This window comes from Tympanuchus pallidicinctus, unplaced genomic scaffold, assembly GCF_026119805.1.
Source record: "Tympanuchus pallidicinctus isolate F22 unplaced genomic scaffold, pur_lepc_1.0 scaffold15, whole genome shotgun sequence".
Lineage (NCBI taxonomy): Eukaryota > Metazoa > Chordata > Aves > Galliformes > Phasianidae > Tympanuchus > Tympanuchus pallidicinctus.
This window is the reverse complement of record NW_026294669.1, coordinates 9,305,414-9,331,762: the sequence shown is the minus strand read 5'-3', so window position 1 is coordinate 9,331,762 and position 26,349 is coordinate 9,305,414. Positions and strand designations below refer to the sequence as shown.

Sequence of the window (26,349 nt, the reverse complement as noted above, 5' to 3'; positions counted from 1 at the left end):
ACAAGCTTTGTTAGCTATGCTGCCTGTGCAGTCACTTTTTCTGCTTTGTTCTGCTGTATACACAAACGCTTCTATCCAGTCTTGGGTTATATAGAGATCAAGGTTAAACAGAGACCAGTATTGTTCCTTGCATATCACAGGGTGTGAGACTGAAGGAAAGCAGCAGGTTGCCAGCACTCAGTACGGATGTAAAACGATACATTTATTCTTAGATACAAATCCTGGAAGTCAGCATATAATCAGTCACTCTACGTTTATATATTTACACCTCTGTTTTCCATCAGACAGCGTGGGAGGAGCTATTCTGATCTGCCCCATCAGGATTCCCTAATCTCCCAAAAGGACCTTAGAACAAGTTTGGGAAGAAGAGGGCAATGTTTTTTGTCTTGCAAAATGTAGCAGCTGTATCCTAACTGTGTGGTGGCATGTGGGAATGTATCTATCTCTCTTGTGCTGTAAGAGGGAGCTGGATTTGTTCTGCCATGAGGCATAGTGCCAAAGCTGTTGGCTGGGCTAGTGCCAGACTAGAAAGGAACCCCAGAAACTAAGCAAGGTTTGTGATGGGCACCCCCAGCTAGAAAATTGTGGCATTCAAGAGGCCATGGGGTGGGTAGCTTTGATTTCTTACTCAAGCCCAACAGAATGAGTAAGAAGGAAAGGAAACAAGGGTCACAACTTGTTGAACTTTGGCAAAAGAAATGATTAACTTGGCTTCTAAGGAGCACAAAGCCTGCCTTTGCCAGTGTAAATATGATGCAAAGATGATTGCTTTCATTCTGCCCTAACTCCTATTCCTACTCTTTTTTTTTTTTTTTTTTCCCTTGAACCTGGGCAGTTGTCTGGAGGGTGTGAACTAACTGTGGTGCTCCAGGACTTCACGGCGGGCCACAGCAGCGAGCTGAGCATTCAGGTGGGGCAGACGGTGGAGCTGCTGGAGAGGCCGAGTGAAAGGCCAGGCTGGTGCTTGGTGCGGACCACGGAGCGGAGCCCACCACAGGAAGGTCTGGTCCCCAGCAGCGCTCTCTGCATTTCCCATTCCCGTAGCAGTGTGGAGATGGATTGCTTCTTCCCTTCAGGAAAAGGTAGGCAACAGCCTGACAGGTGTTTTCGGATTGTTTTGGATTTCCCCTTTTGTATCATGTAAGCTGCTTGGGCTGCTTTGGCAGTCGATGTGGGCAAAAGACTGTGTAGTCATGAGTGAGTTTTGTTACTGGGTCTCTGTGAGTCAGCTCAGCACCAGCCCAGCTCCATCCCATGAATCAATGTTTGTATGTCTGTATCCTTTGCTGTGTGGCAGTTGTTACTGTGTTGAGCTGCAGGATAAAAATAAGACACAAGGATTGCTTTCAGTGCCTAAAAGTTGAGATGGAGGGGAAAAAAAAAGCCAATGAGGAGGGAAAAGAATGCTGTGTATACACACAGCATGCCCTAAGTTGTGAACATGTTATTTTATGAATTCCGCAGTGCATATTAATGCATGGTCTTTTACTATATCCCCACTGTCCACCTATGATTGCAAACAAGCTGCCAGATTGACAGGTGAACTGGAGATGTGAGTGTACTGGTACAAGTGGCAAAGAAGGTGTTGCAATCAGAGTGTGACAAAACATGCATCACTCTGAGAGGCTGGGCCTTGACGTCAGTTTGCATGGAAATGACCTGCACTTTCCTACAAACACCTGCTCTGAGTGGTGAAAAATTGTTTGTCTCTGATGATGTCTGTGGCCTATTCAGTTGGTGTCATGGTCTGAGTGTTGTGTGTTTCATGCATCACATCTGTGTAGCCAGATGCAGGAGGTGCCCCCTATTGCTGGAGTGGGACCTGCTCCATTCAGGGTGGGCAAAGCATGTCCCTTTAGGGCTGTGTTCCTGTCACAATTAGGGCAAGGGGAATGGCTCTTAACATCCCGCTCCCTGGCTCAAACGTGCAGCCTCAACTGCCTTTATAAAGTTGTTTATTTTTTTCCCTCTGCGTTAGGGGAAGTAGAACTTGATCCTTCTTCGTTTGGATAAGTTAAGCTTGGTGGTTTTGATTGTTTTGAGAAAAAGCACTGAAATCGTGCTCTCAGTTCCCTGCAGGCAGGGAGTAGGGAACAAACAGGGCACTGTAAAGGACCTAGAGTCATTTTGCCTTAAAAAGCACAGGAGGGAAATGCAGACTGTCCCCACTGCCTGAGGTGCAAACTCCAGCATGTCCATGTCACGCAGACCTGCCACACCTGGAGCCTGTCCTGGCCACTGCCTTCTCCAAAGGCCATGCAGAGCTCTGGGAACCGCAGCCACACCTCCCTGTGGATTACAGCCGTGAGTAAACGGGTAAAGCCGAAATTCAGTCTGGCAGAGCAGGCAAAGCCCAGCGTGGCATGACTCACAGGAAGCACAGGAACACAGTCTGCTGGGTGCGGGCCATGGCATTAGGACACTGAAGGACACTGTGAAGGGCCACATGGCACGGTGCACAGGGAAGCTGGCGATCCCGAAGAGGATGGAGACAGGGTGGTGTGGGCATTGGGCTGCCTGAGCACAGCACAGCCAGGCTGCAGGGCACGTCATCCCGCTAGCTTGGCTGAGCTGGCCTGCATGCTCTTCCTGGCAGGTGCAGTCAGTCTGGGGCTGGTCCAGCCATGTGTTCATGGCCTTTACTTCCTCTCATCTCCTTGCCCTGAAGCCTCCATTTTCTTCCTGCACATTCCAAACCTGGATTGGGGAGCTTCAGCGCTAATGCGATCTCCAGAAGTGCCGCTAGAAATTATAAAAATAACTGTCCAGCTCACAGTTTTGGCTGGAGTACAGCAAATAGGTTCTTCTGGGTCTAATCAGCTGTCCCTCCATAAGGAGAACAGGAAATTGTTTAAACTGAATAAACAGATGCTTGAAATAAAGAAAGGGGAGTAAGTATAAAGGGGGAAATGCACTAGCCTCTGGAGCCTGCCAGTCTCATGAGGTGCTGCAAGGATTAGCATCATACGTGGCTATTAAGACTTGTGTCCATCTCTGTTTCCAGTATCTTTCAGCATGGTTTGGATTATGAACCCTTCCTTATGAAACCCCCTCTAAATTTCCAAAATGTGTGGCCTCTCTCTACAATGCAGGGCAAAGGGCTGACACATCTTATGTGAACACCAAGATGTCTTCTGACATCTGTTTCAAATACATAAAGATATACAGCTGTGGAATATGTTGGATTTTGCTTGCAGCTACCAAGGCATACAATTCTTTGCTTTAAAAACACTGCATCTATGAGAGTAGAAAATATCTGTACTTAAAACGTAAATGGTAAAATTTGCTAGCTTTGATGTAAGCATACGGAGTTTTGACAAATATTTTAAAATAGTTGCATCTTCTTGGTGCAAAATGATAAACTGCTGTTTTGTCCTAAATAAATTACTGTGAACTATAAACATAAAACAGACTTGTGAACATAGACTAACCGAAGGTACCTACCATCCCTAAAATGAAACAGAAAAGAAGCACCTGAACCATCAACACCTGAACAGAATGCTATCCATGAAAGCCACTGGAAATACAAAATCAAAGTTCACTTCTGAACGTGTGCTCTGGTTCTCTTCCTATTTATTTATTTTTTACACTATTTCTTTAAAAATAGTTACATAAAATATTACAAAAGAAAAAAAGTTGGTGCAAATGTAAGAGAACAAACCCCAAATAGAACACTTCCTATGTTTCATAATGAAGTATCTGCAGATTTCTCATGCAGTTGTTCAGTGAAAGCGCAGAGATGTCAAGGATCAGTCTCCCAGCCTTCTGTCCTACTTCTGGCTGTGTTCCTGTAGAGGATACACACTTAGTTTTTTCATGACTTTACAGCTCAGACCCCATAGAGCCTTGCCTGTTCTTGCTTTCCAGTGATCTGACAGTGTTTGCAATTACCCTCTGTAAAAGGGCAAACAGGTTTCTGGGATTCACCTTACATAAATATTTTATGGATGACTGAATAAAAAGAACTCTTCTGCAGGCTCTGTTACTGTATTTGAAAATTTATATGTATTTTTTTCATTACTGGCATTCCCTTGTAAGGAAAAAGAAAGACCTGTGGCACTAGGAATGAAGCTCTGTTTGAACTGTCTCATGGGGCTAATTACAGGAAAACTGTGACTTCTATTCCTGTCTCTTTTACTCTATAATTGAGCTCTAAGGTATTAAACTATAAATTTCAAATTAAGAGAGAAATCTGCATGGATGGAAAGCAACCTAATGACCTAGTCAATATTCATTAAGCACACTGGCATGTTCCTGGTATCAACCTACTACCTCCAAATGAGTGATTCCATATTTGTACTTGGCCTATGAAACCTTTAGATGAAACCTTGATCTTAGAGCTCTTGTCCACTCGCTCAGCATTTTTGCTGTAAAATCAAAGTCCCAGTGTAATTCAAAGGCTAGTTCTTACAGAAATTTTAAACAATTCCCATCACCAAAGAAAAAAAGAAGGTATTAAAACAGTAGGGCTTTATGGGACTAGGTTTAGGCTGATGATATTAGAAGGGACACCACTCAGGGCCCCAAACTAGATCCTGCCTGTGGGATGCTTGTGTCTGGTCCGTCTCTCTGGAGGAGGTGAGGAACATATTTTAAGATGCTGCCCAGGCAGATGGCCACTTAACAGTGGGACTTTGGTGGCAGTGGTGAGTCCTTGCAACAGCAAATAGGAACATAGGCCTCACAAGGTGTCTTGTGAGGTGAGCAACTTCCCAGCTAGATCCTGTTGGCCTGAGTGCATCAGCTGTGATACCATTAGACTTTGGGCAGGAGGGACAGTGGCTTGGGTGCTGCTCAGGGGACAGGCTCTACATTCAGAGAGCCCATATGATTCCATGGCCAGAGAGAGCCTGCGGCTGGTGGGGGTGATTGCAGGCTGGGCTGTAAAAGAAAGAAGCAGAGGAAGGATGAATAAAGTCCTGTGAGAAGAATAGCATTGATGAAAATTAAGTTAACCTGAAACCTGCATTTTTGTGACCATTCCTTGTGGGAAAGAGCAGATGAATAAATAGATTAGCATGCAGAGCCAGTGAGGCTAATGTGGCTCTTGTTGAGGTTGTAAGTCTCTTTTCTCCAGACCCTGACCTCAGAAAAATAACTACATAGGAAAAAAACATAATCGTTTCTTCCCATGTCTTGGTTTTTAGGAACATCTTGAATTTCAGTGGGGAAAAAGAGCCTGGGCTGAGTTTATTATGTCCGTGTTCCTGTGTATTAAATTGTGATCTGCATTGGCTCATGCACTTTTTCTTTTGTGTTTTAAAGAATCTTTGTTGCAAAACATATTCTATAGTAATGATTCCTGATTTCTTGGGAGCGCTGTGTGAGGACACAGAAGTTTTAGTGCACTACGTTAAACCTTCAGTTGTTGTGGCTGAGAAATTGTTTTTGCTTTTGAAAGCCTTAATTAAGAGCAGTTGATTAAACTGTTTGCAAGGCTTCAAACTAAAGGAAGCATTTTATTAGTTAGTAGTTGATTTAACTGGCATGTAAACCAGGGTTTTCATTAAACAAGCGATCTTCAGGTTCCCAGTGTCAATATAAATATGCAATATTTAATTAATATATAAAAAAAAAAAAACAAAACAGATTCTTGCCTCTGTTGCTAGTACTGTTCCACCAGGGATGTTCAAGGTCACAATTTCAGTGTATAGTCGTTCAGGAGAGGTCACATGAACCTCACCTGTTGGCTTTTGATGCCGCGTAGTATTCTTGCTTACAAGTTCAGGACACGGTTTATGTAGAACAATCCCATCAAGAGAGCTCTTACTGCATTTTCACTCCTTTTCAATTATGGTAGAACCACTGGAAATCAGTCAGCTAATCAGAATGGTGTAACACAGCAGCCCTCTATGGGCCAGCACCACATGCTGCCAGGACCCAGCTTCGAACTACTGCTCTACCACAGTATACCTGGAAAAAATAATAATTCTAAGACAGAGATGAGTGTGACTCCGTGCAGTTGTGAAAGGAATGGAAATAGACGGATGGGAGTACTCCAAACTGCTTTGCTATTTCAATCAGGTTGCCTTTATGTTTTGTTGTTTGGTTTTTTTCTTTCCTATGTCTTCCACTTCTTTCCAAGAAGAATGGCTGTTTGACTTCACTTTCATGCGTTTTTACAGCTTCTTCCCCCAAATTTGTTCCTTTCTCCCTTAGTGGGCAATGGCTGCTCAGCTGCTGGAAAGGTTGGTGAAAGCTCACTCCCATATCTACTATTATCTTTTGATCCTTGGATTCTGTACTTTCTCCTACCTCATAGTCATCCCATGGAAGAAGTCAGATGCCTATAAAGTATCCATTCTTAACACTTTCTCCTGGACTCCATTATCCAGCTTGTGAGGGGTCTGGGAGCACAAGCCTTATGAGGAGCTGCTGAGGGAACTGGGATTATTTAGTCAGGAGAAGAGAAGGCTCAGGGGACACCTAATAGCTCTCTACAACTGCTTGAATGGAGATTGTGGTGAGGTCGGCTTCTTTTCCCACATAACTAATGATAGGACTGGAGGGAACAGCCTCCAGTTCTACCAGAAAAGATTCAGGTTGGACATTAGGAAAAACTTCTTCAAAAGAGTGATCGGGCACTGGAATGGGCTGCCCAGGGAGGTGGTGGAGTCACCAACCCTGGTTCAAGAAATGTTTAGATGTTGTACTGAGGGACGTGGTTTAGTGGGGAAATATTGGTGATAGGTAGAAGGTTGGACTGGATGGTCTTGGAGATTTTTTCCAACCTTGGTGATTCTAAGATTCTGTAATTCCATTATTCTAGCTCCAAAATAATAAAAAATGAGCAACTACCACTGCAATGTGGGTGATGAAATATGCGTTTTGTTGCTTTTAAGATGTAGATCAAGAGAAGTTTGAGAGAATGAGTGAATAGGAACATTCATATTGCTATGACTGTAGTTCTGCCAGAATTTTTACCTGTATATTAGTACACCATATACAACTCCACAGGGAGTCTCAGCAACTGCAAGCCATGGAGGCAGGTCATATTCAGGCTGCTGGAGCCATGATCTGATGGTGTGTGTGTTTGAGTGACATGGTGTCTTCATTTTTTTACTTTTTTTTTTTTTTTTTAATATGGCATTGCTAGATATTTAAAGCTAAGCTTCAACTATGTTGATTTGTTTAGGGCATATCAGGTACCAGTGAAGTCATTTGCACTTATTGCTTCAGCTGCTCTGTTATCTAATCAAAGCCAAAGTCCTCCAGCACTCTACCTGGAACTCTTTTTTTTTTTTTTTTGGAGAAGTACGATTTAGACAAATGCTATGATAAAACAGGAAAGGCTATTTTGGAGGAAGTCGCTTTGCTTTTTTCCAGAGAATTTTTATTATTTTAAACACAGGAGTGTTTGTTTAAAAGAGAGAAGGCCTGCAAATTTTCTTGTTTACTTTGCCTTTGCTTCCCTTTCTGACAGGGGGTAAAACTTTATCCACCTAATCCCCAGTCAGCTTAACCCCAAGTTTCAGTGTACGGTGGCTGTGATGTATTTTGTACTGAGAAAGGAAAAAATGGAGCTGGGATTTAAAAATGCTGCAGTCAGCTGAGCTCATCTGGAATGTCAAAGAATTCAATACTTGGTCTGGCAGAGAAACTGGGGGGAAATTCAGCAGTGATACAGACAGAGCTATAATTCACATCTTCTAAGTCACAAAAATCCTATCAGAAAGGTTAGATGTTTGGACACATCAGTGTGTCTTGGGCCTGATTCTGCTTATGGGATGAGATATTATGAATATGGGACTCATCCATCTGCTTTTCCTGCTCTTTCATCCATCCCTGTCACAGGTCACCCTCACTGTGCATGTACCAAGAGCAGCTCAGGGAGTACAGCAAACAGGCAGAATACAGCATTAAACTGGACACAATTCAGTAGCTGATATTGCAAAAAGGTCAGGGCACCTGAGCTGGCACTCCTGTCTGGCAGTGATCTGACAGCTTTATTATTGTGCAACTTGTGCTCAGTGCTCTAATGCGTAGCTTACAGCACCTCTGGGACCTGTGCTTAATTTGGCTAGGAGGCTTTCAGAAAATTGGGTTTCCTGGTAGCAGGTAATATATCGATCACTTGTACCTCTTCATTAACATACTGGCACCAACATCCTAGACTCTGACTGAGTATGGGGTAGAATTGCTGCCTGTCAGGATAAGAAATCATTCTGCTTTTAGAATCAAATTAGTCAGCCAACTAAAAACCAAGAAAAGCTGGCAGGGAAAGTAGAGAAAGCATCAGCAAAAGTGCAGGAACTGAACTCTATGTGGATCTGTAGGAAGATAGAAACGCTCCTGTTTCAGAGGGTTAAGCGCTTCTCTCTGCTGGAGGAGGTGGCCATGGTATATCGCTGCCTCGGAGATGGCCATGGTATTGCTGCCATGGAGATGGCCATGGTCTATTGCTGCCATGCAGCTCCTGTCAGCACTGTGTTGAGTGCTGCTGATGAGATGGGTATGTCCAAAAGCAAATATTTTCCTTCTCAGGATGAAGAGCCATTTGTTTCCTGTAGATATGTCTGTTGGCTTTTTGGTGAAGCAGTTTTTGGAAGGGGGTATGGTTACTTATTTCAGCATTTGTGTTATATAGTGGCTTGGCCAGTCTAAGGTGGGATGCTCAGAAGGCTGAGCACCCTGGGCCTTCCCATCATGAGCTGGAGCTGCAGAGAAGGGAGAGAGGGAAAGCAGCTCTTGTGAGTCCCTCCCAGACTCAGCACTGCATTTCCGCAGTCTCTGGGGATGACTGGGGTCAGAAATTCTCCATGGCCTTCTTGCTCTCCTGCCTGGCTTCCCAGCTGTCTTTCCAAGGGCTGGACCACGCACAAAGCTCCTTCCTTGGCTGCATGATCACAAATGTACTGGGTGACCTGGATTCTTAGATGAGGTTTGAAGGTGTGGGGGGGTTGCACAGCCTTCTTCTGGCACACGATCCATCTGAGAGGGAACAACCTGGGAATAGTTCGACAGTGTGTACATGGACAGGTGAGACTGCACTGGTCCCGTTTTCCTACCTTGTCTTCAAAGATGTGCTGGAAAGGGAATCTTTAATTTTTGTTATTCATATATTGATGTCCCAGCTGTTGTGACATCACAAAAGGCAAATATAGTTCTACTAAGTAAATACTATACTTTTGGCTCATTAAGCAGGACCACTTCTGGGGAGTAATCTGGGCTGTGCAGCATCCAAATTGCCTGGGGAAAAACGGAGGAATCTCCCATCAGAAGGACCCTAAGTGTGGAAAGGCTTGTCCTGCCCATTCCCCAGTTTTCTGTGTGATCACAGCATGTGTCCTTTCATAAAACATCTGTGTTCTGCCTTCTCTTACTAGAGCAGGGTCAGTGCAGAGAGAGGGGCCTTTGAAAGGGACTCCATGAGAAGCTCTGATTGAGCCTGAGCAGTAGTTGTACTGAGAAAGGACCCAGGCTCCTGCTGTGTGCCACTGAGGTTCAGGAAACGAGGTCAGATTGGGTATTATACAGTTAAATACAGAGGAGACACCTATTGAGAGTGGTCTGAAATTGGTGTCTGTTTCTTTTTACGAGCTGCCCAGAGACCTTATAGATGCCTTCTGTTTCTTTGAGCTGTGGTGCTTGAGCTCATTGCAGCCACCCCAGCAAGTGGGTGGAGTAGAGTTCGGTTTGCAACATGAGGTTTATGTTTGCCTGAAGCCAGCAGCCATAATATCTCCTTGTTGCTGCCCCACTAGTGAAAAACAAGCAGCCCACAGGAAGGGTATAAATATAGGTCCTCAGGCAGAGTCTGTTTCCTCTGCATTTGGTCGTGTGTCCATGCAGAGCAGTGGGAAGGGGGGAATTGTTCTGGAGTGCTTGGCCCAGAGAGACAACAGGAAGGTCATCGGCTGCCCCTGCTGCAAGAGCGACGGGAGCATGTGGATGGCTTGTGTCTTGTTTCCTCTTGTTTCCTCTGGGGACAGACTAAATTTAGCAGATTCACAGAGGGGCGTTGGACTGTAATCCATCTGGGGCTGCAGGGGAAGAGTGGGATCTGGGTTGTTTGCCTCAACTTTTTGCTGCGTAACCAGCTTCAGTGAGCCACCATTCATTATTATGTCCCTCCTCTGCCTTGCTGAGTGTGCTGTAAACTACTCCCTGGTCTCTTGCCCTGAACTGTTTAAAATTTAAGCAGGAGGGAAAAAAAAAAAGACTGCTGGTTCTGGATTCATGCTTACTCAACATCAGAGTGTAGATGTGACTTCTGTAGCATCAACACAGAGGCTGAGCCTATTGAGAATTGCAGTGATGCAGTTACTAAAGATGAGAGCAAATCTCATTTCAGACTTCCCAAAAGTATTGCTTTCTGATTCTTTCAGCTTCCAGACAGTTAAAGGGATTATTCCCCAATGCAGTATTTACACTTGCAAGGCCTGCACACTGCTGGGCTGATCCTTCAGCTGCTAATCTTAAACAAATATTTTACAAGTGTGTTTTGAAATAAACTAGCTCTGCTAAAAATCCCTTTTCCCTTACTAGTCTGAGACAGAGCTAGGCAAACTGAAATCCAAAGCACATGCACATTCAATAATGTTTTTTGAGTAATTGAAATTATGTTTCTGTATATCTGCTTCAGCACAGATTTGATATATTGATACTGACACAAGAAGCCTGACTCTCCTGTCATTTACACAAGCATTTTTGTCAGAGCAGTTATTCCCAAGTCACACATTTTGCAAGAAAATCCCTAAGCTTTGCTTAGTTCAGATTAATCCCAAATTCTAGAAAGTAGAGTTAATATTACTGTCACTGTGATGGATCTAATAGTCAATGCCAGAAGGTTATTTAAGTGCAAGTGTAATTTTTCCATTCATATTAATTGGTCTAGTAAAAGATATTACCTCCTCTTGCAAATTCTGCTTTGCTTTAACTCCAGAATGGCATTTTTCTTTTCTTTAAGGCAGGCAAAGTCCATTTGTGATAATTGCTTGCACATTGCAATAAAGATTGAGATAGCCTCTAGCCCCTCTGAAGGTGTGCAAACAGAAACAGTAGTAACAGTCTATCCAAGACCTGTCCATTAAAAAAGCAGCCTTGATTCTATCTCTTCAGGAACACAATTTCTAACCAGTATTTGCTGTTGACTCTCCTATTCATGAAGTGGGCTTGGTGCTCCACATTTCTCACCAAGAGCATTTAGCTGTCTGATGCTAAATTAAACATTTTTGTTGCCCTTTGCTTTTGCAAGCCAAAGAGATCAAAAGTTAGATAATAGAACCCAATGTTTATATTTCAAAGGCATTATTCTCTTTTCTAGATTAGGAAGGAAGACTGAAATCTTTCAACTCAAGATATTTCTTTCCCATAGATCATTTTAAAAAGTATTTTTAGATATTTTAAGTCTTATACTCCTTCTAGACTGTACCCAGCTCTTTAGTTTTTCTGCAGATGTCACATATCTTCAGATTTTTAAGTTAACAGTTGCATTTTGCCAAGGAATATATACCCAGTTTTCTTGGAAATTTATTGGGAATTGCATTTAGGTATCAGAGAACAGAATCCAGCTTTAAGAGCCAAATGTCATTCTTCAGAAAAGCACTGAAGAATTTATTAACTCTGCAGGACTCTTACTCAGTGAAATAAGAACATTTTTCCTTCCACTGACTGCAAAATACAAATTAAGTTTCATGCAGTGTGAAGGAATCAAAGTGCTCTTGCTGCTGAGGAAGGCCAATCTAACCTGTGAAAAAGCTTAGATGGCAGGGGAAGGGCACTCTTTTCAGCCCAGTGGTCTTCATGGCCATCGCACATCTGCTCAGACAAATCTGCTATAGTTGTGCCACGCAGACATGCTGCTGCACCACAGGAGAACTGCTTTGCACATTGACTTCACCTGGGAGCTACACACTGTTCAATCTGCTATAGCCTTTCCTTATATGCAAAGAAGTGTCTTTCTGCATGCAAAGTTGCAAAAGTGCACGCTCATCAGCCATCATAAAACATGTGAAGGGACATGCAGGCACACCGGAGATGGGCCTGAGATCAGCAGCACTGGGGGCTGGTGCTCCTCCCTGCTGAGTGAAAGTTAACCCTCTGAGCAAAAGCACTTATTTTGTCTCACACAGGGAGACTGAATCTCTTGGAGCATCAGACATGTACACCATTCCTTCCCAAGCAGTAAGCATCTGCTGTGGTGAGTGGGAGCACTGAAACTAAGAGATAGCACAGGTGATGCATCCGTCATGTACCCTGAGGCTCTTGCAGTAAATTCCTCCTCATAACAACCGGAGAACCAAGGCAGATCAAGAAACTGATCTGGGTTAAAGTTAGCTTTTTTTTTTTCTTTTTTTTTCTTTTTTTTTAAGCTCCATCTTAGGTTAATTTTAACCTGGATCCTTTTGCAGCTCAGATTCACTGTGAGGCTGCACAAACATTTCTATTGGCACAGGATAAGGCACAGCACCTGGGAGAGACAGAAAAGGCAACAATGGGTTTTGGCAGGGCAACTGGTGCTCAGATTCAGAGTGCTCATGTAATGTGGAGCTGTTACATACCCAGAAGTCAGCTAAATGTAGGAATTAAAAAGTGCTCCAAGACATCATGTACTTGTCCCTCTTGCAGAAAGACAGCAGGTTTCTCCTTCTTGCAGTGAGTGACTGGAAACACCAATGTGTACAAGTTCACTTTCAGTAATGTCTGATGTTACCAAGAGGAAGGGGGATTTCTAAGTATTTGGTGCTGGACTGACACTCACTCATTGACATCCCCCAGAGCAGCATTGCTGCACAGGACATCAGCAGAAATCCTACCTGCCAGACAGCTAGCATCCTGGAAACACAGTCATTGCTTTTCTGTGGGCAGAGGGTACTCTACACTGATATAAGCAGAAAAGTTGTTTTCTAGCCAGTCAATCCATAAAACCTGATAAAAAATAGCTTTAAACTTGCTTTTTTAATTCTTCTCCCTGCATGCTGCCTGTTAGGTGTATCCTTGTTATTTGTGCCCTCCGTAAGTTCTAATAACAGCTTTATGGATTCTTTTATGCTTGTCTTAGATCTGGTATTGTGAACCAAAAGTCCTGCCATCCTAAACATTGCCTGGTAAGAATTCTTCTACATTCCCTTTCTATCCTAGAGCAGAGGAAAGAAGAAAATACACTTAATGCAATAATTTGGCCCAAGTAAATAAAGGCTTCTACAATATTGACATTGAATTTTATTTTAATTCCAATCCAATTCCTTCAGACTGGCCAAACAGAGAAAGGTTCTTTTCAAACTAGTAAATGGTGTGTGCTAGTTTTTTTAATTTTTCTTTTTGTTTGCCTTGAACCTAATTGTGTTGGATACTGGAGGTGATAAACAAAGTTTTTAGCTCGCTGCAAAACATCACAGGACAATAGACTGAATAGTCTTCTACCAGAAAAAAAAACCGAAAGAAAACAAAAAACATAAACAAACAAACTAAAAGCTTTCTTCAAGGAAGGAGAAATGCCATTTAAAGAGAAAATTAGCTGTGGTTTCCAGCATCTAAATAGAAGAACCTCAGGCAAGTTGAAGCAGGCAGATCAGGAATACTGCTGTTACACTAGTAGTCTGTAGTTGCTGAAACAACTCACCTTTGTCATGCTCAAGTGGGTGAGGTTCCTGTTTTTCTTGGAAAGCAGACCACGATGGGCTGAGATAGGCTCATGATTGCCCCACTGAGGCCCAACACAGTGCAAGAGGAGTCAAAACATGTCCAAAGAGCAGCCTTTTAGCGCTTTGTGTCTTCCATCGCTGGTTATTGCTGTAACTCCCAACAATATATCTCTGCTTTAATGGAGATAAGTGCTTCAGGAAACAGACACAAAAGCTGCTTAAAAATTTTATTTCATTATTTTTTTGCTTAAGGTCTTGTGTGGTTGTTGTTTGTTTTTTTATTCTCATCAGGAGCTTTTTTGGATGTGTCCACCATCCACTGTCGTTCTCCAGAAAATGAGTAACTCAGTATGGCAGTAAAGCAGTGCATGGCTCCATTTTCTGGAGCCCATATGTTAAACTGGTTTGTGAGGGGTTGCATTCTGCAACTCCTCTGGTGGTTCTGCTGGCAGGTCAGAGGGTCCTGCCTGCAGGTCTTTGCAGAAGGCCACATGTATCGACATAATTTCTGGGGACAACTCTAAGTTCATAGAATCATAGAATCAGTAACGTTGGAAAAGACCTCTAAGATCACCAAGTCCAACCATCAACCAATCCCCACCATGCCCACTAACCGTGTCCTGCAGTGCCACATCTCCATGGTTCTTGAACATCTCCAGATGTTTCAATTCTCTTGAAACAGCCAGAGTTGCATGAAAGTAAGTGTATGTGCCTTATTCTGTAGTCTGCTCTACCACTATCTGCCTGGTGCTATTTGTTCATTGAGCTTTTTAAGATACTTTGGCAGATAAGACTCCAAGCAGATTGTCTTTATGTCTTAGGCTCTCCCTCCTTTGCAGAAAGAAAAAGAATGAATTGTGAATTAGGATGGAGAGTTACGTTGCTGTCAGTGAGGGGAACTTATGATGTTCAGGAGAGGTGGGTTCTGTGTAGTGTACATGTGAGGTTCTTCTCATGTTTGAGCACCTGACAGAGCAGATGGGTCTGCAGGGCTTCCCAGTAGAGTTGGTTGGCCAAGATACTCGGTCACGCAACTCTACTAAGTTGTCATAAACCATTCCCATGCTGTTGTCTACAGAAGAAGCATAAGGAGTGATGTATCCTAACATTTGCTGAACATATGCCTGCACTGCAGTTTAACATGGAATTTGTGCTGGGTTGTCCATATTTCCTTTTAATTTGTTTCTTTTAGCTAGTTGAGAATGTTCTTTTTTTACCTACCACTGTGCTGCATTGAGGAGCCAAAAACCTCTCCCTGGAGTTGTGCTCCCTTACGCCAGGAGGGAATATGATTCCATTTATTTATTTATTTTTAATTTATTTGATCTGTTTTAATACCCAATAAAGTTGTTGTTTTTTCCAACTGGCACAAGAGGCCCTGACTATTTTTAAAGAACGTGGTTCATTTGATTTAATCTAATGAATGTTTAGTGCTGTTGAAAATAGCTGGAGCCAGAGCCAAGAATAATATTCTGAAATGTGCTAGTTGAGCAAGGACTGCTTTACTCTGCCAATCTGCCTTCCTTCCAGTTGTTCACATTTACCTGGTTTTGTGAATAGCATTTGCAGACAGGACATATTGATCAAGGTTAGTATTAATACCAAATCTAAAAGCCGGTAACGTCAGAGCCATACTCTGACACACTTATTTGAATAAACATCAAACCATAAAAACTGTTCTCGATGCTCACTGTAGGATGCATAACCTCGGTTTCAGACTACTTTAAGGCAACTGCGAATTGCCAGTATCTTTTTATTGCATGCAGAGAAAATGAAGACACATTTTTTCCCCAGATCATTCAGAAATTTGGTGGGAGAATCAGTAATGAAAGGAGTCACCCAGTGTCTCCTTAAAGAAGGTACATTTCATGCATGTTCTTGCACTTCTGAATATGTCTCAGCAGGTTACATCACGTATTTAAATAACGTATTTAAAACTCTGTGTATCCCTTTCCCTTTTGCCATCTGTGACTTGAATTCATGTTAGATGGTTGTTTCCCTGTTTTTTTCAAAAGAAATGAGTAAATAATACTTAAACTTCACTGGATTAGAAAAATACATCAGCCGTAATGCATCCTGCTCCCTAATAGTGATGCCCACTGGGACTGGTCTTCTGCAGTGATCACTTTACACCTCCAAGCACAGTGTGGGACTGACTTGAATAAGCAACAGACAGATGTTCCCAATAGCCATTACATTATTCATCTCTCTGTATGATGGGGGGAAAGAAGCAGCACCTGTCACTATGGCAGAAATGTCACTGCTGTTCTGCATTACAGACCTCAAGGGCAATCCAGGCCAGTGTATTTCCCCACATTTCTATTGACCCAGATGGAACCATTACACCATTAGTTATTTTATGCTGTGTTTCCCTCAAAAACATCTTTCAGTTTATAACTGAGGGAAATTAAGCCCCAGATAAGGTGTGAGAGAACACAGTGTACAGACGAACACATTCTGTCTTTCACCCCAAAATTTCCACGAGAGGACTGGGTAAAAGTATTAGGAGAGCTTGCACTGCAAAAGTCACTTCTGTGGACTCTCTGAGATTTCATCCAGAAGTGTCTCAATCCTGGGGAATTTCTGAAGCCGTATTCAGGAGCAGAAAGATCTCACTGCCTCATCATCCCAACTTCCCTTCCATCCTCTGTGCTGCACAGATGCAGTGCTGACGGCCTCAGCTCCATGTGGGGCAAGTCGGGACCCAAACGTCTTCACAGTCACTCCAATGCAGATAACAGCAGCTGTATTAGAAATCTGGTGCCAGGAGGTGTTTCCCCAAAGAATTCCTGAGACTCGGGCTTAGTTTAGAGTGAGAGTGGGAAAGTTTTACTTGACTTGGGGACACAGAAGCTGTTCAGCCAGATATTATTGCATCCTGTCCAAAAATAACATTGAAATTACAATGTGAACATAGGAAGTGAGGTTAAGGACCCTTCCTAGTTGCAGGCAAGAGCCTCCTCACTCGTCATTTAGGCCAAGTGAACTGTGCAGCATTATTTTTCCCCATGTAATCTGCTGCTTCTCAAACACCAAGCTCCAGGCTCAGCACAGGTCCCACTCACATTGATGGCAGATGTCAGAGAATCACAGAATTGCTCACGTTAGGAAGGACCATCAAGATCATCAAGTCCAACTTCAACCTAACCATACAACCTTAACTCTTAACAACCCACCACTAAATCATGTCCCTCAGCCATGCCATCCTCAGCCAAGGCTGCAGCTGAGCTTTGGGCACAGCAGCACGTCTCTTCTGCTTTATAGGAGCTACTCAATATGATGTGATTATTAAAACTATCTTTTAGTTATCTCTTTTTCTTTTTCTTTTTTTTTTTTTTTCATTTATAGCAATACATTCATCGGTAAATACACATATGGATATATATTTTGAAAAGAGAAGCTTTTCAGATATAACCTTCACAGTATTGCTAGTGTTGGGAAAGAAAAAAGAGAGCCTGCTTCTCCCCAAAATAATGAATTCAATTGTGTTGTAATTAAGCAAACCACTTTTTTCAGAGCTGAAATTACATTTTAATTAGGTTTTAGAATTTGGCTGCAATTACAGGACTACAAACTTGGTTGTCAAACTTCACCCATAAATACTCTTTCACTGAACCTTCACCTCTAAGCTTTGTTTTATTGCTGTGTGCTGTCGGTGTCATGTGCACCATATCTTTAAGATGTGCTCTTTTTGGCCTGATGGCTCGATTGTTCCTTGAGTGAAGTCAGAAACTTCTGTCTTCTCAAGCAATGCCGGGATTTGGTTAGGGCTTACCACTAGATGTCCCTGTGAACCCCTCAAACCTCCCACATCTGCAGAGTTTCGTGAGAGCCAGCTCGGGTTGGTGAATTCTCAATGCTGATGCGGGATGCTGAGCCCTTGTGGGATGCTTCACCCACATGGGATGCTGTGTCCTGGCAGCAGTCAGCTCTGCCAAATGTCTTGGGACAGAAATGCTATTTTTAGGGTGTCTCTAGTTTCTTAAACAAGGAATCTAAAAGGTTTTCCTTGGAAGACTTTTAAAGGCAGCCAGGAGCAGGGTTCTGCTGTGCTTAGTGTTGTGAAGAGCCTCCATGAAGGACAGGTCCTGCCTTGTAGACCAGATCTCCATGCAGAAAGACACTGAGCAAGACCAGGAGCACACTGAGATGACACTAAAGAGCACATTACCCCTTTATTTTGTTTGCACAAAGCAGGCTGAGTCAAGGTGAGAGGCAGCAGCTCAGAGGGCAGGCTGTGGTGTGAAAGGCAGAATACAAAAGAGTACATGGTATAAAGCAGAAGGTGGAGAAGTGAAGGTCTTTAGGAAAAGGAGAGGTGCAGAAGGGCAAAGGGGCCCTTGTAGGTTCCCCATCCACATCTTCCTTCTCCACTTGCTGCTGTGGCCACTGTTTCCCATGAGATATTATCTGACTGCTGCAGACACCAGAGCCCGTGTATCTCCCAGATAGGCGAAGTCCCAAGTCAAAGAAAGACACAACACACAGCAAACGTAGGCAGAGTGAAGGTTCACTTCATTCTCACATGCTGATCAGCAGCCTGGTGCTCAAGGGCAAGGAAACAGTGCATGCTCCAGCCTGGTTCTGAGGTTACCAGTGCTTCCAATGGGGCTGCAGTCAAAGAACAATTCCCACATGTATGCCTGGGAGTGTATTGGTTTTGCTCATTTTTCAGTACAAATGTGTAAAATGCATGATGCTGCCACTTAGGCATCCTGCCCAAGCTGCCCACCGGTTGCCTCCAGCAAGGTTCACTTTTGACACCTCCAGTTTTCTGTGTTTTAGGTGGGAAACCTTAACGTGACAGGCTGGCACTTTCTGAATGGAAAGCTCTGTCAGGTTGGTCCGTGTCTCAGATTCTCACCCTGAGCAGAAGGGCTGCGGACCTCCTGCAGAAAGTTGATGGGAGAGCTGTTGAGCACGCAGCCTGGTTAATGCTTCCAGCCAGCTGTAAAAGGCTTTCGCCGTCTGATGCTTAAGCTGAAGGAATGGCGGGGAGGAAAAAAGATAGTTGTGCACTTGGGGGAAAAAAAAAAAATAGCAAAATAAGTTTAGCCTTTTAAAACCACGGTAACCTATCAGAGCTACAGCAAACTTCCTGCGGGGCAGCTCCTCTCTCCATCCCCGCGGTTCGGACGCGGCCGAACCCCTCCCTCCCGCGGCCCCCCTGGCTGCCGGCGCTCCGCCCGCCGCCGCCCCGTTGCATAAGGGCAGGGCTGGGGCGGCTCCGCTCCGCCCCCGGAGGTGCGCGCCGGGCTCCGCGGGGGCAGCAGTGGCTCCGCGCGCGGCTCGGCCGCTTAGCGTCGTTCTCTTTACAGTATTTTTTGGCTTTGAGGCTATTTTTTTTTTTTTTTCTTTTTTTCTCCAAGCGGGCCGGTGGCTCCTTGCCATGAGCAGCCCGAAGGCAGCATGAAAGCGGGCAGGCGCGGCTATCCAGCCCGCTCCGGTGTAGGATGGCTCTTGGCGAAGTGTTGCTGCTGCTCCTGCAAAGGTCGGTGGGGTCGGGGGACGAGGTGGGGAAGAGCGGTTGTTCTCGGGATCGGGGCCGGGAGCTCATTGGGAACCCCGGGCAGTCGCTCCTCCAAGGGAGAGAGTGAAGGAAAAGGGTGGAGGAGCAGCCGGGACCCCCAGTGCCGGGGCAGCTGAACCCCTCCGGGGCAGTCGGAGCCCCCTCAGCGCGCAGCGGGGCTGGGGCATCTCGAGGGAGAAGGCTAAAGTTGACGGGATCCGTGTTATCGTGGCTGGTAGGAAACACCCAGGGACTGTAAGGTCATCGGGGCAGGCAGAAATATTTGCTTAAATGAGATTTCTTCTCCCTGTTTCCCCTCCCTTCCCCGGTCTTTCTTGGGCTCGGGTAGGGCAGCGTGCTTCGGGAGCATCTGTTTCTCACAGTTTACAAATCTGTGAATGATGATTTTGGAAGGGCTGGGAACGCTGGGCTGAGGCTGAGGGCTTCTTGTGGAGATGTGGGAACAACACGGTGGTGAGAGTGCCTTGTGAAAATGGAAGGGAGACTGATTTTTGCTAGGAATTCAGGCTGAGATCAGCTGGGTGAAGGCTTCCCAGCCCACAGCCTTCACACTGATGTGGCTCTGGAATTTACTCTGCATAGTGCAAGTTTTTTAACGGGAGATCGGTGTGGTATCTCTTAGCTTCAGTGTCCCCAACCGCACTTGCAGCTTTTGTTTGAGGTTGTTGCTTCTCTTAAAGACTAAAGCTATTAAATTCAGGCTTTTCTTCATGATGGAATCCCCAGGTGAAGATGGGGTTGCTAATTTCACAGTGCACACGTTTGCACTGCTACCCCAGTTATTGACCCAAAGCTAGCCAGAGCAGAGCTGAAAAACGGGTTTGTGAGATGTTGATCTCTGTAAGCCTGAGGAGAACATCCTGCGTCATGCCAACCAAGCAACATCTGTAAGAAGAGGCACATAACCTGGTAGTCTCTGCGGTGCTGCTAACAGAAAGCTATAGAGCTAAACCGCCAGGAAAGCCAGGCCTCTAGGTGGAGGGGGAAGGGAAACAGCTGGCTCTTCTCTCTCCTTTAGAAATGTTAACTGTGTTTGCAGTTCTGGATTAAGGATCAGTAACAAAAAGGGTTTTGTGGCAGTGGTCGCTTTCTTTCTTTTGTGACCTTGGTAGTCAAATTGGAATGGGCAGAAAGTGTAAGAAGCTACCTGTTACACTGTCATAGAAAACCAAAGGCAGTTCAGTAGTGGAAGAGCTCCCTAAGCACAAGCAGTACCAAACTCTGTACTTGAGGAGGGCTTTGGGTGTCCCGGACAATAACATCAGTGTTCTTGTTGGCAGCTTCTGCCATTCAATGGAGGTGCTCTGAAGTGGCAGCCTGACCTTTGAAGCTTTGCGTATCTGGCGTTGTCAGTGTTTATCTTTGCTTTGGGGGGACATGTCTTCTCTAGGACTTCTCACTGATCTCAGCCTTGTAGTAGAGAGCTCACTTCTGGCTGTGTTAAGATTGGATATACGAAACACCGTGGAGTAATTCTCCCTGCTGTGCCCCATCAATGACTTTCCCTTTGCCTCTCCTTTTTCCTGTGAGAGATGCCTAATGTATCTTGATTTTTTCACCAGCCAAGTAGGTTTTGTTGTGCCAATGAGGGATTGAGCAACTGAGCCTATGGCTTGCTCTTAAACAGAGGTTGGTGCTTTTTGTGCTGTTGAGTTTGGAAGTGATGTGGGATGCTTCATCTCCTAAATAGCAACAACAGTGCTGAACTAAAAAAAAAAAAAAAAAAAAAAAAAAAAAAAAAAAAAAAAACCCCAAAACACCCAACAACCAACAAAACAGTGGTCCTGAGTGTATTGTGTAACTGGTCATTTCTCTGAAGGATTTTGACAGACAAACTATCACATAAATCACCTCCTGTCTTTTGCAGCAGCAGTGACCTTGTTCCTGCTTTTGTGCCTGTTTCTCTTGGTGAGTTTCTGATTGTGTCAGCTTTGCTTGTGTACAGAGCTATTGGGATCCATACAGGGAAAGTGAATGACAGTACCAGTTTTCCTCTGACCCAGATAGTCCCCTACATGAACTAAATAAGGACTACTTGTCTGTCCTGCAGTATGGAGAAATACGAATCCTAATATAGGAGTGCTTCGGAGCAAGAGTCTGTCACTTGTTCTCAGCCATAAAAAGGGGGAGCTAAGCGCAGTAGCCTTGCACAGCCTCCAGGCCAATGGCCTCAATCAGCCAGGAGCAGCCAAGCAAGGCCTCTTGCAGTATTTCCTAAATTACACAAACCCAAAGTAATGACCTGGTGTGATGGGACGCCCCTTAGCATTGCAGAACGGGCTTTGAAAGCAGATTGATGAGAGGGTTCACATTCTGATGGTGTTCTGATAACTAGAGGCAGTCATTGAGTTTTCCTCTCAAATCAGCCCAGGATCTACGATTTAAAATAATTTTATGTTTCTTTTAACACTATCTCCTCAGTTACCTGCGTGATTCTGGTCTGAGGCTCTGTTGAAACAGTTATGATGTGGGAACACAGGGAAAGAGGAGGGATTTTGCTTTGGGAAGCGTCTGTTGTGGACATGCAGTGCTCAGCTGCATGCTCCGACTGTCACAAGGTCGGAGCTTGCTTACCTTTAACCATGGAGCTGAGGGCAGAGTTCAGTGCCATTGCCTCACACTCCCATCAGCACACGGCTCTGCGGCATGGCCGTGCAGGACTGGCACCGCGTGGAGTTTGGCTCTTTCTTCTGCATTCTTTGTATTACTGCCCTGTTTCTTTCTTTGCTTTCTTTCCCCCTTCTTGGTTTCTTACTATCCCTCTTATAATACACAGCAAAGGGAGCCGTGCCAGCCGCCTGGAGCATCTCTGCTTGCTGGTCAGAAACAGAGCCTTAACTGGAAGTTGGGCAAACTGGCATAATTTCAAGGGCTGTCAGCAGCATCTTAATGAAAGTTATTTCTTCATTAGGTAGAAAGTGAGATCTGATGATGCTTTTTATAGAAGGTGCTGACATTGTGTTAGAGCAAGCTGCAAGCTTTGCTAAGGAAACTGGTACCTTAGTGCTGCATGGTGGCAAGGGAGAGATCTGCAGTAGTATGTTCAAGCCTGTAACATTTCCTAATTTGAACATATTTTATTTAGTGTTTCAGCCTGAGCCATGGTTACACTGCATAAAGTGCAGTGGAATGCACGGCCAAAGCAGTTCTGTCAAAAATGAGGCAGAGGAGAAAACAATAGTAAAGCTAAGGGTGTCAACCAAAGCTTGCTTTGTTTCCTGGTCCTTCCTGAATGAGAAATATGAGGAAACTGTTACCTTCTCCAAATACACTCTGCGGGTTAAGCCGCCGTATTGCTCATTAGCTGCATCTCAGTAAAGTCAGGAGGATCAAGTGTACCGGCTCTTTGTGGGCGCCGGCCTTGGGCTCGGCTCCTTCTCCTGGCAAGTTCACAAGAAAATGGCTTTGTGAGGTTTAGGAGAGCTGTTGCTCTCTCCTTCCAGCTCTATTAAGAGAAAGTCAGTGAGCCCATGGCAGGAACAGCTCTTCCAAGCCCCACGTTCTCCCACCTCTGCAGGCAGAGTCAGGAGCTGGAGTGGGTTGTGGCAGAAAGAGGTGATAGAGCTGATGGAAGCACTGTTCCTCTGGGCAAGCAGGATGAGCACAGCAAGGTGAATGCTGCTGGAAAGAAAAGAACAAAACTCCAGAACTAGTGTGGAATTGTGCTTTCCAATGCCTACCTTGCACCCTGCTACAATCCTGAGCTAAGCATGTGTAAAGTGCCCAGCAGTCCCTATGCTGATCTGCTGGAGTAAATGAAGACCCATGGGTCTGAACCTGTGTGTGTCTTCCCCTTGAATGTGGCAATGAGACCTATGAGGATTTGGGCAAAAGCCTTGAGGCCAATAAACTGTCTCTGAACGCGAGCAATGGAACAGGAAGCGTGGCTGGCTGCTACAGTGTTCAATCCAGTGCTGGGGAGCAGTAACCCCTTTTTAGGATGATTTAGCTGTAAGTATTGTTAAATCTGTTCATAAGAGGTGTTTTAAGGTCCGGACATTGCTCATGGGTTTCCTCAGGTCTATTTTCTGTGGCTCTGTACTACTATGACACATGAAGCATCAAAGAGCAGGGGAGGTTTGGGATTTTCACAGGGCTGGTTGTGCACAGGGCTCCTCTGCTCACCGCCAGCCACTTTCTGTAACCGTGGTGTGCCCCACATCAGTGCCAGCATTCAGGATGCTTTACCAAGTGTCAATCAGTTCCCAAGATCCAAGCAATCCAAGTGTTAATTGTTATTTGTCTTCTTTGCAAATTCCACATGCTGGATGAGTCTAGCTCTGTGGACATGGGGTAGACCTTCATTGCATGGCTTTGTCTGTCCGTTTTCAGGCTGGTCACGCAGCCTTATCTTTTGAGATGTGGTTATATGCAGAATGTAACAGAGTCATACAGAAACTTTGAGATCTTAACTCGTGTAAGTAAAGTAGCAAGATCAGCTTTCAGTTATAGCTCTGGGGCTGGGTACATGGGGGGATACTTATTGTTGAGATTACTGCATTGTTTTAAACTTTGATAAATTCGTCCAGCCTTAAGGAAACATGGGGTTTGCTTTTATTTGGGCAGAGCTCCTAAACTTTCCATTCATGCCAAGAAACATACAGAGCTTTATTCATCTTGTCAAAAGCCTGGAGAAGGGAGACTGTATTCCAAAAGAAAACAAGAGCAGATAATTGTGAAAAATATAGCTTGGGTAACTCCCTGCTTAATTCAGAGAACATGGGGTGACTTAACATGCTGCGTTTCTATAAAGTAAGAGCCAGATAGATGTATTGTTTAGGAATTCAGTGCGCAGATGCTGAGGTGAAATAGAAGGGCAGTAATTTCACATGACCCCAGAAGGATTTTGGTGTGGTTTTTTTTTTTTTTTCTTTCCAAACCGCTATGTTTCAGCACACACCTTGTTAAAACTTTTGTATGTGTTAAGAAAACTAATTTGTCATGTTGAAGTTAGAAAACTCAAAACATTTGAGTCTAAAAATATCACTGATACCGTACTATTCAAACACAGCAGAGCCCTGCTGCATTTCAGTGTACTTCTCATCTGTTAACAGGCTGTGTGAAAGATGTTTTGGTCTTTGGCAATTGTTGTGGTTTCTTCTCAAAAGAGAAGAACCTGTTGAGTAGTTAGTGAGTACAGTGGGATTCTTCAGGAGTGGTTTTTGGTTGGGTGAAGAGCTCCAGCTCTCCACTGGTTGAGCCACTGCCTATCAGTTGCTATTGCAGAATGGTTCAGTTGCAAATATTGCATCACACAATGCAGTATGGAGTAAAAATACTTCTAAAATAGCTACAGGAGTACATCAGGCTGCTTTCTGGAAAAAGACTGTGAGTAGGATCTGAGAACTTCTAAATAATTATTAGAAAATACTTAAGGTGACATGCCCAAAAATGTCTCCCTTGGCCAGTGTTCTTTGCCGTGGTAGAACCACAAACCAAAACTCAACCTGTTTGCTTTCAGTTCACATTTGATGTGGCTGATTATCCTGAAAGACAACTGGTCCTTGGGATGAAAGGCAGTTAGTGCATCCCATCTCCTTTTGGATGCTGTTGCCCTGGCTGTTCCTGTTGGACTGAGAATGTGGAAGCTGCACACATCACCTGGGCTCCTTGCAGATAGGATGAAATATGAAAATGTCACTGATGGAGTCCTAATGACACGAGAAATGGAGCCTGAAAACTGGATTACAGCTCCTAATAGTAGAACAGCTTCTCTTTGATGGGGAGAGAGCCATTAAATATGCTTCAGTTTGCATGTATGTCATTGGCTTTTTCTCTAATGCGATGTGCATAATATCGTATTGCAGAAAGTCCTATGCAGCTCTGGTTTCTCACTCCCTCACCTTCCAGCACCTCCCAGTTCCTACAGATGCTCTTCCACTGTATGGGAACTCTGATGCCTTGGTACTTTTGGAAAACAGCAAATACATCTCCCATTTTGCATGTTGTCCCATAAGGACTTGGTAGTTACTACTTGACTGCCCCTGTTGCACCCCAGTGCACTTGATGGCTCACTGTGCTGCAGCCAGCATTGGCCTTGGTGCAGCTCGACACCTCTGAAGTCTTGGAGCCATACAGCATTATATTCCAGGCTGCATTAAGGGCTGAAGCCTGGGAGCCAGGTCTGCAGATGAGCCTGGTACAGAGCCCAACATGTGTCCCTTTGCACTGGGGTCTGCTGCAGCCCCTGCCCACACTGAGCACCCTGCAGACTGTGGCCCTGGCTCCAAAGCAGGCTATGGGAGGAGTTGCACAACCCCATATAATTTAACCACATGCTGAATAAATACACTTTCGAGAACTCTTTTGAAGACATGTTGCCTAATTAATCCTGCAGGGGGTATAATGTGTATATTTTTGAATCCAGTTTTAGCATCGTGCAATTAGCTTTTATGGCCTAAGGATTCTGATTTAAGACATTCTTTCATTACTAATGGTAATCTGTTTTAATTAGAAATGCAAATGTCTTTTAGATCCAAATGTATCTGAGTGGTACAGTGTAAAAAGATGATTCACAGCTAATACCGTTTAAGTGCCTCCAGACTGCTATTCATTATACTTTCTGTAGTTTGAACCCTGAGGACCAACATGATGCTCAAACATTGCTCTCAGTTGTAGTATGTGAAGGCTGAATAGATTTCTTTAGGAAACAGAATAAGTATTAATCAACAGGGATCCTTAGGAGGGCAGCAGAAGGAAAATCATAGCTGTAGGCAGGAAGGAGGCAAGCACTATGAGTGTTCCAGCAGTGTCTTCAGTTCTGTGACAGCAGAGCACAGCCCTGCCAGGTGCTGAGCAGACAGCAGCATCTTCCCTGTCTGTGTCTCAGTGTCACTGAGCTCACTCAGACTGAGCATCCTGGGCTGTGTGGGGAGGGCTGGAGCTGCTGGCAGCAGTGCTGTAACATCTGAACTGGCAGTGTGTCTCTGAGTAGGGACTTGAGCACAGCAAGCTGCAGGCAGACACCTGAAGACTAATGTTTCCTGAATGTTCATTGTGCTCACTTGTCCTGGAGATAAAGACCTATCGGGTGGGAGGATGCCTGTGGTGGGGCATTGTGTGTTGCATTCAATGATTACCCCACTCGACAAAGTGTTTTCGGAGTCAGCCTCTGCTGCTCAACCAGCCTACTCTCACTGTTGTGTTCAAATAAAAGTATTTCTTTTTCCTAGTTGTTTTGAAGGATGTGGCTGTTTTGAAGGAAGTCACTGCTCAGCAACAGTGATGTAGCTT

At 44.4% G+C, this 26,349-nt stretch overlaps 1 protein-coding gene across 12 annotated transcripts in view; it reads left to right on the top strand.

The window, feature by feature from the left end:
* Positions 1–26,349, top strand: part of KALRN (kalirin RhoGEF kinase) — a 445,988-nt gene that overhangs the window by 363,177 nt on the left and 56,462 nt on the right. For 11 of the 12 annotated variants that reach the window (XM_052676088.1, XM_052676076.1, XM_052676075.1 and 8 more), the window contains one exon: positions 836–1,082. In XM_052676088.1, the coding sequence (XP_052532048.1) occupies positions 836–1,082 (247 nt within the window). Of the gene's footprint in view, positions 1–835; positions 1,083–18,818; positions 19,078–26,349 lie in introns of those variants that run through there. The other variant, XM_052676086.1, reaches the window with a different exon arrangement.